The sequence below is a fragment of the Capra hircus genome, chromosome 26 (assembly GCF_001704415.2).
Source record: "Capra hircus breed San Clemente chromosome 26, ASM170441v1, whole genome shotgun sequence".
NCBI lineage: Eukaryota > Metazoa > Chordata > Mammalia > Artiodactyla > Bovidae > Capra > Capra hircus.
The window spans coordinates 31,908,135-31,932,997 of record NC_030833.1 but is presented as its reverse complement, the minus strand read 5'-3'; the positions used below and the strand labels follow the sequence as shown (position 1 = coordinate 31,932,997).

At 40.2% G+C, this 24,863-nt stretch overlaps 1 protein-coding gene across 1 annotated transcript in view; it reads right to left on the bottom strand.

Annotated features, from left to right (window-relative positions):
• Positions 1-24,863, bottom strand: part of HPSE2 (heparanase 2 (inactive)) — a 697,385-nt gene that overhangs the window by 148,930 nt on the left and 523,592 nt on the right. Inside the window, exons 7-8 of the mRNA XM_005698313.2 lie at positions 18,976-19,069; positions 621-727 (exon numbers count right to left, since the gene is read on the bottom strand). Of these exons, the coding sequence (XP_005698370.2) occupies positions 621-727; positions 18,976-19,069 (201 nt within the window). The remainder of the gene's footprint in view (positions 1-620; positions 728-18,975; positions 19,070-24,863) is intronic.

Sequence of the window (24,863 nt, the reverse complement as noted above, 5' to 3'; positions counted from 1 at the left end):
AAAGGTAGGCCTCTGAAGCAGACTGCTATAACTTGAGTCCAAGCTCTGCCATTAATTAATAATCACATCTATCTCACTGGGTTCTTATAAAATAAGGGCATCTACTACACTGGTTGTTAAATCATTAAATATGCACAAATCACTATTAAATATGCCCTTGGCACATGGTAAGCACTATGCAGTTAAAATCATGATGATGAAACTTATCTCCGATAGCTTTTCTTACCCCTCATCTCTATTCCTCCAGTTGTCTAAGTTTCTAAAGGGCAAAACCTCCCTCTTATTCTTACCTATCTCCCAGGACTCTAGTGAAAATTACAAGAAAAAAAATGTATGCTGTCTGTACTGTATTTTGCACTGTAGACATAAAACTCATTACTATCTACTTATTACTAATAACTACCATTATTATTCTTGTTCTAATGCCTGTACCTGAGATCTTATTATTTAGACAAGTCCCTAATCACTGTTTGATGAGTGTTTAAACACATTTACAAAGAAACGGATGAAGAATTTTCAGTAGGAAACGAACCACCAGCCCATCCAAAGGGCAGAATAATAAGCAATTTCACTGTCCTTTCCTCAGTGCCCTTGGGAGTGAAATTGCAAGTTCTACTCACAAGAATCCTGCAGCATAGGAATCTGATAGATTGTTTGTGCCTCCAGCTGAGGTAGTCACCACACCTTCAAGCCAAATCTTCTTTCCTGGGGTGTATGTGTTAACCACCTGTTCACACAACAAAAGCAGAAGGAGATAATGAGATTTTTAAAAAACTGTTCCTAAATGAGAAGGACCATACAGTCTCTTAAAGTTCCCCTGATCCTCTGCTCCCAGGTGGTCATGATCTGTGCTTTTTCCATGTTGATACAGCCCATATAGCTGGCACACAAACATACACACATTAATATTGATATGTGTCCACTCAAAGAAATGATCATTTTTCCTCCTAAGTGAACCCAAGTGACATTGTGACAGGACAGCAAGTGCATATTCCAGGACATGAGTTGACTGCAACACCCTTCCATGGAAATTAATCGTGGAGTCAAACGGGAATGCTGTTAAAGATTAGACAAGAATTTCCCCTTGCACCTAGAAGAAGGTGGTCCTCTCCCTCTTCTTGACACTGGTCAGAGTGCCCAATCCAAGGAGAGCTGGAAATACTATAAATAAGAAAGCAAGAAAAATACCTTAAATGATTAGAAAACAGAGTCCTATTGTGAAAGTAAAGGTCTACAGTAATGATTCCCCTTAAAACATTCATGCTTTTGATAAACTTTGTGTTTCCTTTAAGATTAACTGGAACTAAGTAATATATTTCTGTTTTTCTTTTTTGCCTTTGGCTTCTAGGATATTCAAAGTTTAAATTTTGTTCGAAGACAGATATAGAGATGATTAAGGCAGTTAGAGAAAAGCGGTTTTGTTAAACAAAACAAAACAAAAAGGTAAATAGTATAAGATGATGAACCTTGAAATCATTAAGCTAAGTGAAATAAACCAGACACAAAAGGCCACATATTATATTCATTTATATGAAATGTCCAGAACAGTCAAATCCATAGAGACAGAAAGTAGATTAATGGATTTCTAGGGTTGGAAAAAGGGAAAGAGAATGAAGGGGGAAGATGGGGAGTGACTACAAATAGGTATGGGGTTTCCCTGGAGGATAATGAACATGTTCTAAAATTAAATAGTACCCAAAAATAATTAAATTAAATTAAATAGTGACAGTTTCACAATTTTGTGAATATACTAAAAACCACTGAATTTCAAACTTTTAAAGGGTGAATCTCATGGTATGTGAATTGTATCTCAATAGAGCTGAGTGCGTAATATGTATCATTAACAATAGGAGAGGTAGACCCTAATAGGTAGATAACTGGTGTGGAAAGGGGAATAAATTCTGAAAATCTGGGGTTCTACCACACAGTGGCCATGAGATGCTTAGAGAATCATTATCTTGGACTTCAATTTCTTCACCAACATATAAAGTAAAGTATTTGGAGGAGATGAAATCTAATCCTTTCTAAATATAAAATGTATCAGTATTTTGTAATGCTTGTGCAGGTCCCCTTGGCTCCTATTCCCCAAAGGTCAAGAGTAAATTTGATTATGGAAATTAAAACAACATAAATAATAAATACAGGAGACAAAAAAGGCAGATTTGGTCATCTCAAAAATAAAGATCTTGGCTAGAGGCAAATATTGGGGATGGTAGGAAAAAGCCACACGAGTAGGTGAAATTAGTTAAGGGGAATATTTAAAGTTATACTGGGCTTCCCTGGTGGTTTGGTTGGTAAAGAATCTGCCTGCACTGTAGGAGACCGCCTGCAGTACAGAATCTGCTTAAAATGTAAGAGACCCAGCCTTGATCCCTGGGTTGGGAAGATGCCCTGAAGAAGGAAATAACAACTCACTCCAGTATTCTTGACTGAGAAATCCCACGGACAGAGGAGCCTCGTGGGCTGCAGTCCATGGGGTTGCAAGAGTTGGACACAACTTAGCAACTAGACCACCATCACTACCAAAGAAGGGATGAGGCTGTCTATGCAAAAACATGAAGGCATTATCAAATGGGTTTATTCATTCATTCAGTAAATATTTATTGAGCATCTACTATATGCCAAGCAGAATTCTAGGGGCAAACAGTGAATCAAACACAAATCTCTGCTCTCATCAGCTCATATTTTAGTCAAGGGGAAGAGACTGACAATAAACACACAAACATAAATTTAGAAATAGGAAGTGCTAGGAGGAAAATAAAATTGATTAATCTGACGGAAAGTGCCTTGGAAGGAGAGGAAGGTTGATGTTTTAGATGAAGGTCAGGAAAGATCCCTCTAGCACCTTTATATAAGGACTTTAGTTAAGCTCCATTAAATGAGGACCTGATTCCAGAAAATGGATGGATTTATAAGTTGCTGTGTACACAGGACTCATCAAGGACACAGACACTCTGTAAATAAGGTTCATTTGAATTCTCTTCTGACTTGCAGGAAGACTTGGAAGGAGACAATCTAACACTTCTTATAATTAGTGAGGTAGAATTGATTAGCAGTTAGTGGTCTGCACACACATTGCCTGGGTGTGAATCCTGGTTTCATCACTGACGCACTGTTGACCTTGCTGTGCCTTAATTTCCTTAGCTGTAAAATTAGAATAATAAATGTGCATTTTTAAAATATTTAAGTGACCTAATATTTATAAAACACTTGGAAAGGTGTCTGGCAAATGATAAGCTCTTAAAGTAAAGCAAATGTTACCTAGATCACTCTCTTTGTCCAAAGTACATGAGATTGTGATTGGCAGTCTAACATTAGACTTGGTTGCTTTTATTTGGATATGTTTGTGCTGGTAGGTAATAGACCAGACGTGTGCTAAGGGAAAGGTCTATTTAGAATTTAAAATCTACATGGATAGCTCACATTAATGTAATTAGCATTCAGAGTAGTTTGTTTATCCACTCAGCACAGGAGCAATTCTTGTCATTTTCTAGAGAAGCTATTAATACATGAACAAAAAAACACAGGGAGAGAGTGCTCTGATACAAAACCAAGCCAGTTATATGAAATTTTATATGGTAGAGAAATTCCTAGAAAGTATCAGTGTTAGAGGTTCTGGGAGTAGTTGGTATGAGTCAGCAAGGATTTTCTGAACATTTACTGTTTGGGACATGGTGAGAGGCTTAATGAATATTGTGTCTACCGTGAGACAAGAAGAGGTTATCATAGTAATGTGTGGGGGAGGTACTGAGGTTGGGTGCTGGTTGGGTCTAGAGAGGAAATTAGTATGGGCAGAAGAGGAGAGGAAAAAATCAGGAAAAACAGATGGAACCAGCTGCAAAATTCCCTTAGAAAGTGAAACTCTAAGAAACTGAGGGCTATAGTTCAACACTGCGGTTTTCTGAGTAAATATGATTCCCCCTGTGCTGGAAGAGAGAAAATTGCAGGACTGCAAAGAACAAGGGTACAGCTCCTGGTGAAAAATGATGTGCCAATGAAGGTTATTTTAAGGAACACATTGTCCGGGGAGGGAGAAGTACAAATGCCCAAATGCCGAGATTATTGAAGTGAAGGGAGAGGGGAGTTGAATGGTTGGCTCCCTTTCAGCAGTTTCTTTTTTTTTAATCCCCCACAGACTTCTCTTAGGCCCATGTGGACAAGGGAGCTTTGAAGCACCCACAGAACAGCTCAGCACATTGCCAGTGGCTGCTCAAAATCTTTAGGCCTGCTAGGGGCAGGGTGGTATGAAGGGAAACCCTCCAGCTCCCTCTCTCTCATTTCAGGGGTTGAGGACATTAAGACTGTTTTGTGTGGCTATACTGAAAGAGGAGAGGTGAGAAAGAAAAATAGCTTTGACTTTTAAAAAAAGTTTTATTTTCCCTACCACTTTGATTTTTTTTTTTAAAGAAAACAGTTAAAAATAGAAAAATAACCATTTCTGTGGCACATTTTCAAAGTTGGGCTTCCCTTTCCTGTCTCTCCAAAACTGTGATTTGTCTTTAAAAAAGACTCCTGAGAGCCTGGTTTCAGCCACTGGCTATGCAAGTGATGGTAGCCTTGTAGCAGCAGACATGTTGTTTATGGTTATCCAAACCCAACACCTTCCTTAATGAGAAAGGAAGCAATAAAACAGGAATAGTGGACAGGCCAGCTGGGCTAATCAGGCCTGGCAAGAGGCCCACCCTCCAAAGGAAGCTGGAGTCCATTAATTCCAGCATCTCATATAGTTGGAAATCAACCTTCCCTAGGACTTCAGGAAAAGCAGTAGTTCTTTAAACAAGCAGAACTGGTCCCCTATGTCACTGGTTAGAAGGAGCTGAATAGCTTTAGGGAACTTCTTAAACTTTCCTTACCCATGGACAAGGCTCTGCTTGGAGGTGCTCCTGTCTCTTTGCCCCTTATTGTATTCATAAAACGTCCAGGTGAGAGCTCAATAATGTTCCAATTTTTCTTTCCATCCTTCTTGTGTGTTTTTGACTCTAAGCTACCTACTACATTAGATGAGGACAAAATCATTCCATTCTTCCCTCTCCTTTCTTACTCACTGTCTCCTTCTGAGTTCCGGATCTTATCCTTTTTCCCTTGGTCTTCCTGCAAGGAAGACCTCCTTCTCAAGACTTTCCTCTACACTGCTTCTGTCTTTTAACCAGCTTCACCCTAGGTCCATAACCTCCATGGCTCCTCATTACCAGCAGCAGAACTCAATCATGTGCTCATGGAGTGGTCTGTGTGACTAGTTGGCAGACATGTTATGAGTGACTTGCTTCAGATAATATTGAAAACAGTGATTTGGAGAATGACTTAAAGTACTGATAAAAGAAAGTAGGTTCAAAGTTATCATAATAATATTCCTTTCATTCATCAGAATTATGAAATGCTTCCTTAACATGGAAAGAAAGCAAAGGAGCCGGTAAACTACACACAGCTCAGAGTCTGTTTTGTTCACTCGTCCATGAAAGCACGTTCAGTTCAGTTCAGTCACTCAGTCGTGTCCGACTCCTTGCAACCCCATGAACCGCAGCACGCCAGGCCTCCCTGTCCGTCACCAACTCCCGGAGTCCACCCATACCCATGTCCATTGAGTCGGTGATGCCATCCAACCATCTCATCCTCTGTTGTCCCCTTCTCCTCCTGCTCTCAATCTTTCTCAGCATCAGAGTCTTTTCAAATGAGTCAGCTCTTCAAATCAGGTGGCCAAAGTATTGGAGTTTCAGCTTCAACATCAGTCCTTCCAATGAACAACCAAGACTGATTTCCTTTAGGATGGACTGGTTGGATCTCCTTGCAGTCCATGGGACTCTCAAGAGTCTTCTCCAACACCACAGTTCAAAGCATCAATTCGCTGGTGCTCAGCTTTCTTGACAGTCCAACTCTCACATCCATACATGACCACTAGAAAAACCATAGCCTTGTCTAGACAGACCTTTGTTGACAAAGTAATGTCTCTGCTTTTTAATATGCTATCTAGGTTGGTCATACTTTCCTTTCAAGGAGTAAGCATCTTTTAATTTCATGGCTGCAGTCACCATCTGAAGTGATTTTGGAGCCCAGAAAAATAAAGTCAGCCACTGTTTCCAGTGTTTCCCCATCTATTTCTTATGAAGTGATGGGACTGGATGCCATGATCTTAGTTTTCTGAATGTTGAGCTTTAAGCCAAGTTTTTCAGTCTCCTTTTTCACTTTCATCAAGAGGCTCTTTAGTTCTTCTTCATTTTCTGCCATAAGAGTGGTGTCATCTGCATATTTGAGGTTATTGATATTTTTCCTGGCAATCTTGATTCCAGCTTGTGCTTCTTCTGGCCCAGCATTTCTCATGATATACTCTTCACATAAGTTAAATAAGCAGGATGACAACATACAACCTTGACGTACTCTTTCCCTATTTGGAACCAGTCTGTTGTTCCATGTCCAGTTCTAACTGTTGCTTCCTGACCTGCATACAGGTTTCTCAAGAGGCAGCTCAGGTGGTCTGAAGGCATGTTAAACATGGTGAAATGGTGATGGGAACCACTGATATGGGATATGACACCAACTGCTTTATTTAACTTGGTATCTAAGACCCTTCATAACCACTCCTTAGCTGCCTCTTCTCCTCTCCCTCCCCATAAGACCTGAGGTTCACCACACAATGGACTCACTGTTTTTCAACTACATGATCTTCTTTTAGTATTTCACTGATCACTTTCTCCCTTACTCATTCCTCACCCATGTTGTCTGAGACATTGTTTTTTCCATGGCTTATTTCTAATGTGATCTCATTTGTGAAACTTCTCTCAAAACTTCAGGATATTAATTCTCTCCTCTGGCCTCCAAAGGAGAAGGCAATGGCACCCCACTCCAGTACTCTCTCCTGGAAAATCCCATGGATGGAGGAGCCTGGTAGGCTGCAGTCCATGGGGTCGCTAAGAGTTGGACACGACTGAGCGACTTCACTTTGATTTTCACTTTCATGCGTTGGAGAAGGAAATGGCAACCCACTCCAGTGTTCTTGCCTGGAGAATCCCAGGGGCGGGGGAGTCTGGTGGGCTGCCATCTGTGGGGTCGCATAGAGCTGGACACGACTGGAGCAGCAGCAGGAGCAGCTGGCCTCCAAAGCTCTTTGAATCTATCACTATCCTTGACCTTATTATACTGAGTTGTAAATTTCTGTTTGCCTAGCCATCCTTCACTATAAGCAGCTTGAGAAAGCCATATTTTTTCCCATTTTGCATTCCTTGTCAGTCACTTTGCTTATTAAATACTTGTTAAATAATGAGACAATGAAGTAGTTTACTTGTTAATAAATGAGAGAGGTAATATTTTATGGAAATATTTATGGAAAGGCTGAGTATCAGCAAATATAACTAATAATTTCAGAACCATAAGAACAAACATTAAATTTTCACAGTTTCATCTCAGAACTCTGTTTACTTTCTAATTGAATTCTGTTGTTTGAGGAGACCAAGAAGCTTCTGGTTCACTAAACTGCCTCCATATTTAATATGTTCTTCTCAGGTAAGACAAGCTGAGCTATTCTGAGCTCAGTGATTCCAATATCTCATCACATTCTTTCTGATTTATTTCTTCTGTCTAATGTACTTCCTGTCAGTTTCATTAATTTTTTTCTATATAATTCTTTTTATCATCTCCCTGTTCCGGAGTGCTGTATTTGCCCATTTTCTTTCGGTATCAGATCAATTTTTAATTTGTGGCTTCTGTTTCTGTGTCATTTTTAGGATTTAAAATTGCATTCTCTGCTCTTGTTTATCTCAAACCGCAGAAAAGCAATTGAGTGTAATTGCAGCTAAACATAAAATTAAAATAAGAAAATACACAAAAAGGAAAGTCACAGAGGAGACAAGGAAATTATGAGCATATGTAAGAAAATGAGGGAGAAAGTTTCCCAGTACCAAAGCAATGACTATGTTCAAGAATAAGCACTTGGTGGAGGGAAAGACTGGGCAGCAGCTACCTGCACATCAATTACTCTCCTTCCCATCTCCAGTCCTTTTCTATGACTAACCAACCCCTCAGGCTTACTGGACTGTCTACCTACTGACAAGTCCTAAGTTTCAGCAGCCTCAGAGGTAAGTTCCTCTTGCCCAGGACAAACCCTGTAATCTCCCCACTTCCATGTGGAAATGTTAGACAGTCACCCCAAGCTGCCTTTTCCTCATGAAGAAGATTTTTGCTTCAAGGAGCAATTTGTTCTGAGGGCTAGTCCCTCAATATGTCCTTACTATACTCATTGCCTTCCACACAACAGGACCTCACTATACGCTGGCCCAAAACTGTGTACACGAAACACACGAATGGAGTCCAGTGAATGAATGCAAATCACTGCCTGAAAATCCTTGTCCTCATCCACTCTCTAATATTGTGATAATATCATATATCACCTAATAATGTAGCACCCAACTTTTCATTCACCCCTCACTTCTAGAACACCCACCTCAGATTATATCAACTGACTGAGGTCAATCTGACATTCTCTCACCAAGAACATTCAGTATTCTTTTTAAAAAGGTGTCCTAATCCTGGGTGGTCAGGAATATAAATATTACGTGGGTTACAAAACTAATGGTCAACATGCATGGGAGATTTAGAATGGTGTATTGGATACAGTGTGGGCCTTGGAATTAGGAGTTCTAATTTTACTACTTAGCAAGTGCGGCCTTCAAAACATTTACTGGTTTCTTCAATGGACTGATAATATTTGATGCACTCAGTGGATGGCATTTGTAACCTAAAAGGTAATACAATTACTATAGTTCTATAAGTTGTTGATGCATTTTAATGGTTTTGAAATAAGAATGTTTTCCATCAAAAGAAACTAGCCAGCTGTTTACTCTCTCCCTCCAGCTATTATTAAATTTAAGGTTGCTGTTATTGTTCAGTCACTAAGTCATGTCCAACTCTTTGCGACCCTATAGATGGCAGCATGCCAGGCTTCCCTGTCCTTCACTACTTTCTGGAGTTTGCTTAAACTCACGTCATTGAGTCAGTGATGCCATCCATCCGTATCATCCTCTGTCGTCCCCTTCTCCTCTTGTTCTCAGTCTTTCCCAGCACCAGGGTTTTTTCCAGTGAGTTGGCTCTTCGCATCAGGTGGCCAAAGTATTGAAGCTTCAACTTCAGCATCAGTCCTTCCAATGAATATTCAGGGTTGATTTCCTTTCGGATTGACTGGTTTGATCTCCTTGAAGTCTAAGGGACTCTCCAGAGTCTCCTCCAGCATCACAATTTGAAAGCATCAAATCTTTGGCACTCAGCCTTCTTTATGGTACAGCTCTCACATCTATTCATGATCACTGGAAAAACCACAGCTTTGACTATAGGGACTTTCGTTGGCCAATTGATGTCTCTGTCTTTTAATATGCTGTCTAGGTCTGTCATAGCTTTTCTTCCAAGGAGCAAGTGCCTTTTAATTTCATGGCTGCAGTCACTGTCTGCAGTGATTTTGGAGCCCAAGAAAATAAAGTCTGTCACTGTTTCCACTTTTGCCCATCTATTTGCCATGAAGTGATGGTACTGGTTGCCATGATGTTAGTTTTTTGAATGTTGAGTTTTAAGCCAGCTTTTTCACTCTTCTTTTCCACCCTTATCAAGAAGCTCTTTAGTTCCTATTTGCTTTCTGCCATGAGAATGGTATCATCTGCATATCTGAGGTTGTTGATATTTCTCCCAGAAATTTTGATTCCAGCTTGGGATTCATCCAGCCCACTATTTCTCATGACGTACTGTGCATAGAAGCCAAATAAGCAGGGTGACATATACAGCCTTGTCATACTCCTTTCCCAATTTTGAATGAGTCTGTTGTTCTATCACTGGTTCTAACTGTTGCTTCTTGACCTGCACACAGGTTTCTCAGGAGGTAGGTAAGGTGGTCTGGTAGTCCCATCACTTTAAGAATTTTCTACAGTTTGTTGTGTTCCACACAGTCAAATGCTTTCACATAATCAGTGAAGCAGAAGTAGATTTTTTTTTAAATTCTCTTGCCTTTTCTATGATCCAACGTTAGTTATTCAGTCATGTCCAACTCTTTGTAACCCCATGGACTGTAGCCTGATAGGCTCCTCTGTCCATGGAATTCTCCAGGCAAGAATACTGGAGTGGGTTGTCATTCCCTTCTCCAGGGGATCTTCCTGACCAAGAGATTGAACCTGGGTCTTCTGCATGCAGGTAGGTTCTTTACCATCTGAGCCACCAGGAAAGCCTATGGATGTTGGCAATTTGTTCTCTTGTTCCTCTGCCTTTTCTAAACCCAGCTGTTACATTTGGCAGTTCTTGGTTCAGATACTGCTGAAGTGTAGCTTGAAGGATTTTGAGCATTACTTTGCTAGCATGTGAAATAAATGCTATTGTACGGCAGTTTGAATATTCTTTGGCATTGCCTTTCTTTGGGATTGAAATGAAAACTGCCATTTTTGACTGAAAAAGGACTCTATGGCTACTGCTGAGTTTTCCAAATTTGCTGGCATATTGAGTATAGCACTTTAACGGCATCATGTTTTTGGATTTTAAATAGCTTAGCTGGAATTCTACCATTGTTTGTGTTTAAGAATCAAGGACATAGAGTTCACAGAATGACACTGAGCAAAACTTTGGAGCTTTTTTTGTGGTAAACATATCTTTCCAGCTAGATTCCCCTATTTATCATCAGTGTCTTATATCTGAAAGAGAAGAGTCAAAAGTTCCACTGGGTCATATTCTCCCATTTTCAGATGCATAGTCAAGTGGAGTCACAGACACCAAATTACTGGGAAGCTCATCAACTTTAGCTCCCCATTTCCCCAGGCCTCTGTTAATATCCTGGGAAGGGCCCTAGTAATTTGTTCATATGGTCAGATCTATTTCTAAAACATGCAAATTTGTTTTGTTTTCTTTTTCTTAAAGTAGTCCCCATTGTATAAGTTGCCAGCCCCATAAAACTTAGAATCACCCCTGGTTGTCGTATCAGTGTGTCACAGTTTGTGTTCAGGGTCCTCTGTCTCTTGAGCTCTCCCTTGGCCTGTGTTTCTCTTCCCCTCTATCCAAACCTGCTCCTGGGAAGGACAAATACCATGTGATGTCACGTATATGTGGAATCTAAATCATGACATAGATGAGCCTACCTGTAAACCAGAAGCTAAAGCACAGACAGAGAGAATAGACTGGTGTCTGCGAAGGGGTGGAGGCTGGGAGATGGATTCATTGGGGGTTTGGGATTAGCAGATGCACACCGCTGTTCACAGAATGCATTAACAACAAGGTCCTACTGTTTAGCACAAGGAACTATTCAATATCCTGTGATAAACCATAATGGAAAAGAATATGAAAAAGAATGTGTATATGTATAACTGAGTCACTTTGCTGTACAGCAGTAATGAACACAACATGGTAATTCAACTATATTTCAATAAAATATTTTAGTAAAATAAAATTATTACAGAGGAAATAACCTTGGTTTTGGAAAAGGATCATCTATTTTATATTAAGGCCTTAGTGTGACTTTAAATCAGTGTAGTTTACCTCTCCTCGGGTTATTTATATTCTGCTGCTGCTGCTAAGTCGCTTCAGTCGTGTCCGACTCTGTGCGACCCCATAGACAGCAGCCCACCAGGCTCCCCCGTCCCTGGGATTCTCCAGGCAAGAACACTGGAGTGCTGCCATTTCCTCCTCCAATGCATGAAAGTGAAAAGGGAAAGTGAAGTCGCTTCTCCCGCTAAAGTAGAATCAAAAATTATTTTTCTAAAGTAAAGTATCTGGCATTAGCAAACTGACTAAAATGTTACTCAGAGCCACAAAGAGACCTTTCTTTCAGCCTTAAAGACATACCCAGAGGAAATTCTCCTACTATGCCTACTATAGGCATAGCCCATTTGTATGCTGTGTGTGTTAAGTTACTTCAGTCATGTCCAACTCTTTGTGACCCTACAGACTGTAGCCCACCAGGTTCCTCTGTCCGTGGGATTCTCTGAGCAAGAATACTGGAGTGGGTTGCCATGCCCTCCTCCAGGGAATCTTGCATTTCCTGCATTGGCAGGAAGGTTCTTTACCACTGGCGCCACCTGGGAAGCCTCATAGTCCACTTATGGTTGCCTACATCAATTTCTATCTTTTCAACACTATGCTACAAAATTAGTAGTGAATTAGATTCTTTTGGATTTGAATGGCAGAGATAGCACATCCGAATGCGATGAGACAAAGATTTACTTTGCTTCTTCCACACTTCTAGCACTATTTTACTCTGTTCATTCACCTTCCCCTCCCTAACTGTCTCCCTCTAATATTGACTTAGAGCCTGCTAAGTGATAGGCACTGTGGTAGGCACTGCGGTAGGCACTGGCACATTAAAACAAGCATCCCACATGGGCTTTTCTGGTGGCTCAGACAGTAAAGAATCTGCTTGCAATGCGGGAGACTCAGGTTGGATCCCTGAGTCAAGAAGATGCCCTGGAGATGGAAATGGTCATGACTGAGCAAATTAAAAGATGCTTACTCCTTGGAAGGAAAGTTATGACAAACCTAGACAGCATATTAAAAAGCAGAGGCATTACTTTGCCAACAAAAGTCCGTCTAGTCAAGGCTATGGTTTTTCCAGTAGTCATGTATGGATGTGAGAGTTGGACTATAAAGAAAGCTGAGCACCAACGACTTGATGCTTTTGAACTGTGGTGCTGGAAAAGACTCTCGAGAGTCCCCTGCAAGGAGATCCAACCGGTCCATCCTAAAGGAAATCAGTCCTGAATATTCATTGGAAGGACTGATGTGAAGCTGAAACTCCAATTCTTTGGCCACCTGATGTGAAGAACTGACTCATTTGAAAAGACCCTGATGCTGGGAAAGACTGAAGGTGAGAGGAGAAGGAGACAGCAGAGGTTGAGATGGCTGGATGGCATCACCGACTCAATGGGCATGAGTCTGAGTAAACTCCGGGAGTTGGTGATGGACAGGGAGGCCTGGCTTGCTGCAGTCCATGAGGTCACAAGGAGTTGGACACGACTGAGCAATTGAACTGAACTGAACTGAGCAAATATATATAGATTATTGAATGAATCAATCAATATATCAATCAATCAAACACTGATTTTTCCAGTGGTAAAACTACTGTTCTTAACCAACTAGTGTGTTTTCATTTTCGGTTTTCTTCATTAGAGAAGGTTAACATTGTCATTGTCTTCATTTTCCTTTAATTGTGCATCTAGTTATTCTGTGACCTTTAAGAGTAACTGTTATTCTTCTACTCTCCTCCCCTTTGATATACTTTGCTATGACTAGTAGGTAAACCAAAGGTTGATTGAGAAAAAAGTTTCTTTTTTAATCTGTTCATTACTTCCAAAGGATTAAATACTTCTCTGCCTTACCTACGTCCATGATCCTGCCACTAAGATATATTGGGAAAAGTGCTATAATGTTACTGCACCTATTAAGATTTCAAAAGAATTACTCTTTATTATTATAAGCAAACATAAATAATGATGATATTAACAAAAAATATTGGCTTCCCTAATATCTGAAATTTCCCTTCCTCCACAAACTACAGTAGATATATCCCACCATGGGCTCCTGTAGCACCCTAAATTCCACTGTTATATGAGTCACTGAATCTTACTATCATTGTTTGTTTCATTAACTATTTTCCCACTAGACTATAAAGTCTGTGAGTATAACCACCATATCCTTCTTGCTCATTGTTCTATCCTCAGGAGTATGGAATACACAAGAATGTTATAAATAGTTTATAAATGAAGGAAGGAAGGGAAGAAAGAAGAAAGAGAGGAGGGAAGGAAATTTTCAAATATTAGGGAAGCCAATTGTTCAGTTTATTTAGTATTCAAAATGCAATCACAAGGACAGTATTTTTGAAAATACTTCCCTTATGACTGGGATTTTACCAACTCCTTCCCGTGCTTATTGAAATGCTGAAAATAATATCAAAAAGTGTTATTTCCTCCTCTGATTCCTCTAGGAAATGAAGACACAAATCATAGAGTCAAAGTGACTTGAGCCAAAATGGTTCACCTTGGTTCTTACGTTATTGTTTTGGAGTCTGCCCAGCTATCCGCACTATACCATCTGCACTGTATCCTAAACATCTCTCACTTTCCCTTCGGACTATTGGCTGCATTGTGAGATTCCCAACTCTTTCCCTTGACTCATCTCTCAAAGTACAGACAATTATTCTCATTCTAATCAAAAGGAGCGAGTGAGTGAATCACCCAAACGAATGGGTTGTCCAAACACTGTCTCTGTTTGATTTTCAAATGCATCATGTAGGTTTTCATATAACCAGAATTCACCCACTGCTCAGAAAACGAAACATTCTTAAGTGGCAGTCCAAATTTGGAAACCACAGCTGTTTTTAGCAATTGAGTCACTGTCTTTCAGGTGCCAAAAATATCACCTATCATATTCTCCAGGGTTCAAAGAAAGAGGAAAGAGGAAGAAAGCAAAGAACAAGTTGAGACTAAAGGTAACATGAAGCTTCTCCAGTAAAATGAATTGCTATTAAAAAACAACCATAATAACTGAAACAACAATAATTATGGCAATAAGAACTATCATTCACTAGCAATGAACAAATCAGGGTCTCATGTGATCTTCCTAATCTCCTTAAGAGGGAAAGAGAATAGTACAATGGTCGCTATCAAGTACTAGTTCCAGGAACTGTTGTGGATATCAAAATCTGCAGTTGCTTAAGTCCCATATACAAAATGGTGTAGTGTTTGTATTATAACCTATGCACATTCTTCCATGTATTGTACTTTAAATCATCTCTAGATTACTTATAATACCTAATACAATGAAAATGCTAGGTAAATTGTTGCCAGAACCTAGCAAATTCAAGTTTTGCTTTTTGTAACCTAAAATATTTTTTCTGGAATATTTTCAACCAGTGTTTGATTGAATCCGCAGATGCAGAACACACAGATACAGATAGAGAGAGCTGTGTTCTTAGCAACCTCATTTTACAAGTGAAGAAACAAAATCAGAAAGGTTAAGTGAATGGCTGAGGGTCATACAACCCAAGCCACTAGACTTCAAATCCTGTCTCCTGTCTCTTCTTCAAACAGCCTCACCACTGTTTTATATAAACCAACCTTGCATGAATTTGTTTGGGTAGGAAATCTACCCTTTTTCCACTGCTAGTACCTAAGGAGAGATCATTAAGATGTCTCTGAACTTCTCAAAATAAAAAAGAAACAGAGATTCCATTTCCAGCTTTTGGATGAGAGTTCCATGTATATACCTGATAAAATGTTTACTTGGTCAGTCTCCAAGCTGATTGGGGCGGGGCGGGGGGGGTGGTGCTCACAACAAAGAACTTTGATCACTCTGCCCCAGACTGTACCCTAGTATCACATTTCCAAAACTCCCATTCCACCCACAGGGGATTTCAGGAACAGCAAAAGTAACTTTTCAACTGACAAATCTTGATGACTCTTCTCTGGTCTTCTAGCCTTCATCTCCCCAAATCAGGCCAGTATCTAGTAAATCCTTTGCTGTGGTGAAAGACTCCCCTTCTCAAGGCCCTAACAACTGGGTCCAGGTTACTGTAGCCAGTAGAAGGTCTATCCTATGAATCAAACCTCAATGAATCTGTGGTCTAGCAGCAAGCCTAGCAGATACTCATTTAAGACAATCTCTGTCAAGAGCTTTATAAAAGAGATTTGCGAAAAGAAAACCAGTCAGAGAGAGAACTGAATGGGCTACTAAATAAAACAAGGAGGATGAAACTTTGGCAGACAGTATTTTCCCAAAGTAACTGAAAAAATGTTTCTGGTCTTATATGCCCTTCCAGAACCTCGTCATATCCCTTATCAAGGTTTATTTCCCTCTTCTCTTAAATCCCTAAGGGTCTTGGTGACTGTCTTAATGAATTGACTATGGTTGAAGCAATGCCCTGTGACTTTTGAGGATAGGTAGAAAAGTTAATCGGAGAAGGCAATGGCATCCCACTCCAGTACTCTTGCCTGGGAAATCCCATGGACAGAGGAGCCTCGTAGGCTACAGTCCATGGGGTCGCGAAGAGTCGGACACGACTGAGTGACTTCACTTTCCCTTTTCACTTTTATGCACTGGAGAAGGAAATGGCAACCCACTCCAGTGTTCTCGCCTGGAGAATCCCAGGGACGGGGGAGCCTGGTGGGCTTCCGTCTATGGGGTCGCACAGAGTCGGACACGACTGATGCGACTTAGCAGCAGCAGCAGCAGAAAAGTTAATAGAGCTTCCACCTGATTCACTCTCTTGGGCATCTGACTTTAAAACCTTGAGAGGAAGTCCAAGGCTACACGGAGAGGTATTCTGGTTATCGGCCCCACAAAGGTGATAGTTGACAACTGACATCAACTTTCAGAGTGAATAAGCCTTCTGATGATTCCAGTCACTGGCCTTTGAATTAGCCTAGCCTTCACGTTTTCCAGCTGAAACTAATGGAGCAAAGAAAAGCTATCCTATGGGAATTCCTGACCCATAGAATTCATGGTCATAATAAATGATCGTTTTAAGTCACTAAGTTTGGGGATAATTTATTGCATAGCAAGACACAACCAGAACAGAAACATAAGCCTGAGGGGACTGCTGAGCATTTTGTATTTGCCAGAGCCAAAAGGTGGCTCCAGGCCCTACTGCTAATTCCATCTACCCCATGCCAGGTGCCTTCTGTATATATAGGCCATTTCTCTTCGAGGTTCCACTGCTCCTTTCTGCAATCACACTTGCCTCTCCTTTTCTGTATCCATCAGACATGTTTTTAAAGATCTGAATTTCAACTGTGCCCAGAGTTTGAGACCTTTTCCTTAAGTTTCTTCAGCCTTGCCTGGACAAATCAGGAAGTGAGTTTAGCCTCTTATTTCAGTCTCTGAACATTCTGTGATGGTGAAGCAATATTCAGTGGTGGAGAGTAGTAAGTAGTGGGGAGAAAGAGGAGAATCTAACTCCTGACTCATTTGTCTTGGTTTTGACCTAGTTCTACTTAAAGAATTACATGAACACAGTTAGAACCTTCTCTCACAGTGCCATGACACCCCTGAATCATTTTACTTCCAGTGATAATCCTTTGATCAGGTTGCTAGACCCAAAGCTGGAAAAACTAAAAATATAGCAGCTTGTTATGTTGAACACTATTGTAATACAAAAACTTAGAATAGTACCTGGAACACAGTAAACAGTAAATATCCATTGAATGAAAGAATGAACAAGTGAATAAATGAAATAAATTTTCTCCTCTGTTTTTAGAGACTAATACCTAATACTGGATTAGCATAATGTTGTTAGAAAACTCTAGACTTTAATAGGTTGCCATTCTACTCCATTAGGTAATATGTTTTTCAGCTTGCTCAAAGTATTAAACCTTGAAACTGTACAGTTCATCAAGGGCAAAGACCATGTCTCATTCGATTTTGTATCCTCAGCAGCTGGCACTATGCCTGCTACTTGCTAAAAGCTCAGTAAATAGTAGTTAAATATTAAAAACTAAGTGAATGTCAAGCAGAGATGGACAGAAATTTCAAATCATTTAGTTCTCCTAGACGTTTCCTACTAGGAGACAGTGACAGATAAGAGTGCTGGTCAACACACCTGATCCCCAGAGGGATCAGACTGGGATGTAGAAATTCAGAAGTCCTGAGGCCTCACAGCTTCTAAAGACTCAAAGGGTTATTTATAATCTGAGTATGACATTAAGTGCTTTTCTATGATTGCTCCAAATAGTATTTTGTTACACAACTAATTTTATAATGAGCCATTTGTTTATTTACCCATTCATTTATTCATCCATCCCATATATATATATATATATATATATATATATATATTGGCCATGCCATGGCTTGCAGGATCTTAGTTCTTGGACCAGGGATTGAATCCAAACCCTTGGTACTGAAAGCATGGATTCCTAACCACTGGACTATCAGGGAACTTCCCCCATTCACCCCATACTAGTGGGGGCCTACCTGTTTTTTTTTTTTTTTTTGCAAAGATGTATTTAATCTGCCCAAGAGGAAGCTGAATGTTTAAAAGGTCTTTATTCCCTGGAAAGGGCTTCCCTTGTGGCTCAGCTGGTAAAGAATCCACCTGCAATGCAGGAGACCTGGTTTCGATCTTTAGGTTAGGAAGATTCCCTGGAGAACGGAAAGGCTACCCACTCCAGTATTTTTGCCTGGAGAATTCCATGGACTGTATAGTCCTTGAGGTTGCAAAGAGTCTGACATAACTGAGCGACTTTCACCTTCACTTTTCCTTGGAAAAGTACCTGACTAGGAAACTAAAGAAAGATGAGATACTATTTTGTAGAGGCAGATGGAAATTGTAGACATAAGACCCTCACAATTCAGACTTAACTAATCTAGCGTATTGCAAAATGTGATCTGCATTGGGTAGAATTACTTGACAGATGACTATTAAAAGGCAGAGATGTCTGGGATCCATTCCAGACACACTAAGTCAAAACATCAGAAGTGAGAGTGGAAATTTTACAAGCAGCCTCTAGTGATTTTCATTTTACTCAAGTTTGAGAACTACTGACCACAGGTTTCTTGCTAATATGATCTACATGTGATTGCTTAATTTAATCTATGTCTACAAAAGTAAGATGTTACTTGGCCGATTCTAAGATGCCTAGGAGTACTGTACATGTGGCTCAAAATTGCCAATACCCTAGACCACAGTTCCATTAAATGAATGTAATCAGCCTCTCCTTAAACTAATCCAAAATAAACTCTTGCAAAAAGAAAGTAAACCTATCCTTCCCTTAAGAAACTCACAATTTAGAAGCAAACTATTACAAAGTATTTGTTATTAAATATAGGAGCTTTTAAACCTGGATATGGCACATTCAAACCCTTCTCAATCGAAAAACAATAAATAACAATCATCAACTGTGCGAGGTGGCTCGTGGCCATGCAGTTCTAGACTGTACTATCCATAGTGCTACCATCCAGCTGGAACCCGGTGACCTGTCCTTGCCTTACTCCCAAACTCTCTCCTCTTCGTCCCCAGAGATTTTTACTCACTTTCTGAATTTTCCTAATCTGGTCAGAGAGTGTGTCTAACAGGCGAGTTTTCAGGAAGTCCATCACCTTGACCACCCGGCCATCAATGTAGCAACTGGAATAAAAATAAAATAAGAATCAGGTAAAATCTCAAGCAGGAGATTACAAATATATTGCTCTAGCCAGAGGTCTCTGGTGCCTGAGAAACAGCAGCCCAGGGTTCACTTGAGCTTTTCCATTCAAAAAAGTTTGGATCCTGCATACTTTTCAAACAAAAATAAACATCTTATCCTCTTTATTTTTACCTCCATTTTTGGGCTAATACTGTGATTTTTTTTCAGCCTTTGTCCATTGAAACTGCATTTATTGCTCTATAGGAAATGATAGGAATCCATAACACGAATTGGATAATGGGGAAAAGCTTACTTTGTTGCCCGCATAGGGAAAGTAATTTAACATCCCTTCCATACCATCCTTACTCCCACTTTAAAATAATATAGGTATGTGAGAGGTTTGCAAGACTACTCAAACATTTTGAAAGGTTTCCACATCTTTAAATAAGAGAACACCAACCACAAAAAATCAGATTTAGTGCAGTGAGTGAGTCACAAAAATTTCATCTCCAGTTCACTTCCCTGGCAAAATACCTTGTAGTCAACCTCCTTCTACCTCTACAATAAATGAATGGATATGAATAAACAAACAAGAAAGACAGACTAAAGTCCAGGTGCCCTATCCTAAAATAGCAACATCTGGCACTCCTCAGTGTGGCAGTGTCCCTGGTTCTGTTAGATGGCTTAAGTGAAACATCAAGTTGTGCTGACGCTACACTGTTAACATTCAACCAAAACAAGTCCATCCGGCCTTGTGTGGACTCTCTGAGAATTCTTACTCTGAAGACTAAGCCCAAGGTTAAGTGACCTTCATTATTGTAAACCTCCCAATACTCATCTTTGCAAAATTTCAAATTAAATCAATTTAATTTAAGTCAAAACTTATGACTCCTGGGTGCCTTTTCCAATCTACTTAGGTCTCCTTGGTTGATGAATAATGATAGACTATGCCATTTTTAGTTAGTCACCAACCTCTCAGTACATGTTATAGAACCATGTGAAAATCCTTTGTAATGTTAAATTGCCATTCTAATACATGATGTAGTGGAATGGTTAAAATTCCTTGTAATCACACTTTGAACCAGGTGCTCTGGTTGCAGTGTGGGTGGTAGCTGAGTGCCTCCCATTCAGCCTTCCCCTTGGCCTCCCTCACCACGTCACACATTTCCACAGACTCTAATGTTTAAATCATTGGTATAGTGGAAAGAGTCCAAGTGTTGGAGCCAGAGATATCTGAATTCAAATTCCATATCAGATATTTACTATCTATATGATCTTGGACAGCATGCCTGGCCTTTACGGGCCTCAGTTTTCTTATTCATAAAAGAAGGTAACCTATTTGCCTCCCAGGATTATTTGAAGATTAAGCAGATAAACCTAAAGTATCTGGCATACAGTAAGCGTTCAACAACTTTTAGCTCTTTCTGATTTCTCTAAATTTTCAGCTCGCAAAGATGGAGTCATAAACAACAGGAGACTGACTAAATTACATGTGTATAGAATTCTAAAAGTGAGATTGTTGTGGCAAAGGGTACATGCTTTTGAAAATTTGGGTGGTTACTTATATTAGGGAATAAAACAAACCAATGACAGGACCTTTCACCTCATTCCTGGTACTAGATGCTAGACTCAGATCCAATAAACATTTACTATGTGTCACACACAGAGCTGGCAATGTCCACACCCATCACCTCACAACTCTATTAGTATTCCACTGTCAGCACCTCCAGTTGTTTTTAAGTTGTGATTAGACAGCTTACTACCTGAAAGCTAGGCATATGAAAACACTGCAGTGTTTAAATAAAATAATTCGTGCAATGTTAATATAACACATAATGAAGGACATAAATATTCGTATTATATTACATGATGACTTTGTGTATGTTAAAAATGTACTGTAATTAGTGTTCTTTTATGTTGTGATCAAATACATTATAGTTGCCTCTTTTTTCTTTGTTAGCTCCCAGTAACTATTTTAAACATCAGAAATATAAGTTTTGCTGGCAGCACATATAGTTTAATGCTCCTTGAGATAAAAGTGCCAGATGTACTCTTTCAATGTGTAGGGTTCCCTGTGAACACGCATCCTACCCCACACAGTCCATGACCCAGGCTTGAGGGGCCTCACTCTTCCCCTGCTTCCTCTGGTCACTTTTCTCAAGCACACAAAACTTCAAGCCTTGGTTTAAGCTCAGCGTTGCCATATACTACCTCTATGATACTAGGCTTCCCCTTCTTTAAAATTGGTTTAAAAAGAACCCAAACATATATTTTCATAGGGTTACTGTACCCTGTGAATAAAAATCAGGGGGAATGCTGAGACAGAACACGGCACACGGAAGGTATTCAATAACCAAACCTGTCCTCCAGGTTACTTAAATATCCAAGGTGGTAGCAACCCAAACTAAAAAGCCATGGGATGGGGTGAGCAGGGAAACACCTATCTGGAGAAAGACATTGTTCATCCACTGTAGGATCTGGAATGAGGGTATTATGGAGGAGCAAAAACAAACTCTGGTTTTCCACTACGTGGGCAGGAAGAGAGAAAGAAAGAGAGAGAGAGAATGAAATGGGGAGGGCTATGATTATGCTGCAAAAGTCTGGAGTCTGAAAAGATCTTAGTGGTCATGTGGTCTAAAGTAGGTAAGCCAGTGACAACATCCCTGAGAGTGATTATCTGGGACAGGGAATTGACTCTCATACCCTTCTAGTACGGATCCACAGTAGCACAGCTCGAACCCAGGAAAGGTTCTTCTACCATGGGTCTAAAATTGGCTTCCTCTTACTGTTCACTCAACAGCTGTTTTCTTGGACCTAGGAAAAGTCCAGCTCCTCCTTCATGTGACATGTTGGGGAGGAATTCCAGTAAAAACTTTAGCTTAAGCTTTTTAGAGCCTATTCTTGGCCCCACTCTTAACCTAACAAGCTGGATCCAATCATTCTCAGTTGGTCTCAGGCTATCCTGAGGGCCATGAATTAGACGAGAGCCTAGAGAATTCTAGGCAGGAAACCAGTGTGACAAGGTTATCTTATCTCAACAGTGCAGGCAAGAAGGAATCTGAGTCTAAGTAAGGGAGGTCACAGAAAAAGTAAAAGTGAGAGCCTGTGAAGAAAGAACTAATAAAATGAAGCTGTGGAGTGTAGGAGAGATGGGAAGGGAGTCAGTGACGATCGTGAGCTTATGAGAGAGAATGTCTTAGAGGACATTGGTGCCAAGGACATGTCAGCTAGTCAGACTAGGTTTTAGGTTTGTCAAAGGAGAGAAATTATTCTGCCTGAGATATCAAAGACACAGAGAATATCGAGAGAAAACAGTTCCTTGGAGGTATGTGAAGTCAGCATAGAGAAAAGTTGAGATAGAAAATGCTGACTTCGCTGTTTTCTTGTCTTCAGTTTGTAAATAATGAATGAAGTCATGGCCATAGATGAGCTCTCTCAGAGAATCAGAGAAGTTAACAGAGATGGGAGACCCTCTAAAAGCTTCTCAGTTGTAGCCCTGAACATTGCCTCTGTCTTTGGCCTGAGTAAGAGTCCCTTCCCCAGCCTGACCATCACAGTGTCTTTTTAATAAGAGCAGTCTGAGTCAGATTCACATCTGGATGCCAAAGGAATCCCATATTACCATGAAGTTTCACCAACTCTCATTTGCAAACATAAATCCACATTTATATTGTACTATGGAAATAAGAACTTTCAATTCAATTCAGTCGCTGACCTGTGTCCAACTCTTTGCAACCCCAAGAACTGCAGCATGCCAGGCCTCCCTGTCTATCACCAACTCCCAGAGTTTACTCAAACTCATGCCCATTGAGTCGGTGATGCCATCCAACCATCTCATCCTCTGTCGTCCCCTTCTCCTCCTGCCTTTAATCTTTCCCAGCATCAGGGTCTTTTCAAGTGAGTCAGCTCTTCTCATCAGGTAGCCAAAGAATTGGAGTTTCAGCTTCAGCATCAGTCCTTCCAATGAACACCCAGGACTGATCTCCTTTAGGATGGACTGGTTGGATCTCCATGCAGTCCAAGGGACTCTCAAGAGTCTTCTCCAACACCATAGTTCAAAAGCATCAATTCTTAGGTGCTCAGCATTTTTTATAGTCCAGCTTTCACATCCATACGTGACTACTGGAAAAACAGTAGCCTTGACTAGACGGACCTTTTTTGACAAAGTAATGCCTCTGCTTTTGAATATGCTGTCTAGGTTCATCATAACTTTCCTTCCAAGGAGTAAGCGTCTTTTAATTTCCATGGCTGCAATCACCATCTGCAGTGATTTTGGAGCCCAGAAAAATAAAGTCAGCCACTGTTTCCCCATCTATTTGCCAATAAGAACTCTGGTCCTACAGAATTTAGTATTCTGTTTTAAGAGAGGAGACAATTGAACCATAGGTATGAGTTGATGAATACCTGAGCCTTTTTCTTGGGTACCCTGGGACAACTAGCTTGCTGCACTTTATACATGTGAAGCTTCTTAGAAAACATTCAGTGTTAGCAGTTTGTAGTTATTTGAAAAATGTTGCCTATTCCAGAGATTTGGCTCTCTGATAGTGGCTGCCTATGATAAAGGGCTCAATATATCAGTTAGATTTGGACATAAGAGTCTATGATAACCACTTGGAAAGAATAAATTGTTAAAAATGGAAAAGATGGTGATTTCTAACCAAGACTGGGTAAGTGGAAGTGGGACTGGATTCCAGCTGACTGTCCAGTGATGGGGGCAACTCTCTGTGCTTTCCTCTGTCCTCCCCACTGGAAGGGTAAAGACGATTCTGAGCTGCCAAGGTTTCTTCTCAAGAGTTAACTAGCTTAGTGACAGCTACAAAGGCACCAGAGGACCAAACAAAATCAGAGAGGAAAGGAAGGGAAAGACAGAGGAAGGGAATCTGCCAGTAAGATGCGCTTTGGCATCTTCCACACAAACCTGGCAGGATGGTTGGTTCTAGAACTGCTTAGATGGATAATTTTAGGTCCTCCTCTAAATCATAGCCCTCCTCTAAGCTCTCTTGAAATCTCAGCATCTCTTAGGATCACACCACAAATGGCTGAGCTATTCAACTAAAAGCTGAAGCAAGGAGAGGCTGTGCAGAAATACCCTTTAGGTGAACTATTACTACAAACACAATGGGCTTGAAACCATTCTGTGGACAATGGTGTGGACATGGACAAAGAGCCTGTCTGGCTCAGTACCAGTGACCATCACCCCTTCCTCTGCTGGCCTCCAGATCGGCAGCTCATGCCAAGCACATACCTGGGAAGGTAGCAAAGATGACAGAGTATATAAAGTAATTGGAACTACTTACCAATTCATTCACCAACTCTCTTGCTCTCTTTTGTTCTAGATTTTATTTTTAGTTTAATGCTTTTCATCTTATTTAAAAGTCTGCCCTTTATCTGTTTATTATAAAAGAAACAAGTGCTCATTATAGACAAAATAGGAAATGCACATAAAATTAAAAGATGAAAATGAAAAATCACTGGTAAGTCCAACACCTAGAGAAACTCATTGTTAACATTTTGACTTGTACCCTTTCAGACTTTTCATAGTAAATATACATAAAATTTCCCATAATTAGTTATTTTAAAAACTTACTCCAGATCCTATTCCACTAGCATATAAAATTGTCCCAGCTGATTCTCAAGAAGCCAGTATCACAGAGATTCAAACAAATATTAGAGACTCCAGATGAATCATCTTATTCTTATTTCCATTCCATTCTGGCCAGATAGGGATCCTCTGCCAGGAGCAGGTATCATCTCCTTTATTCTTTGCTTAACCCTGAGTCCCCTTCCCCCTTTCTA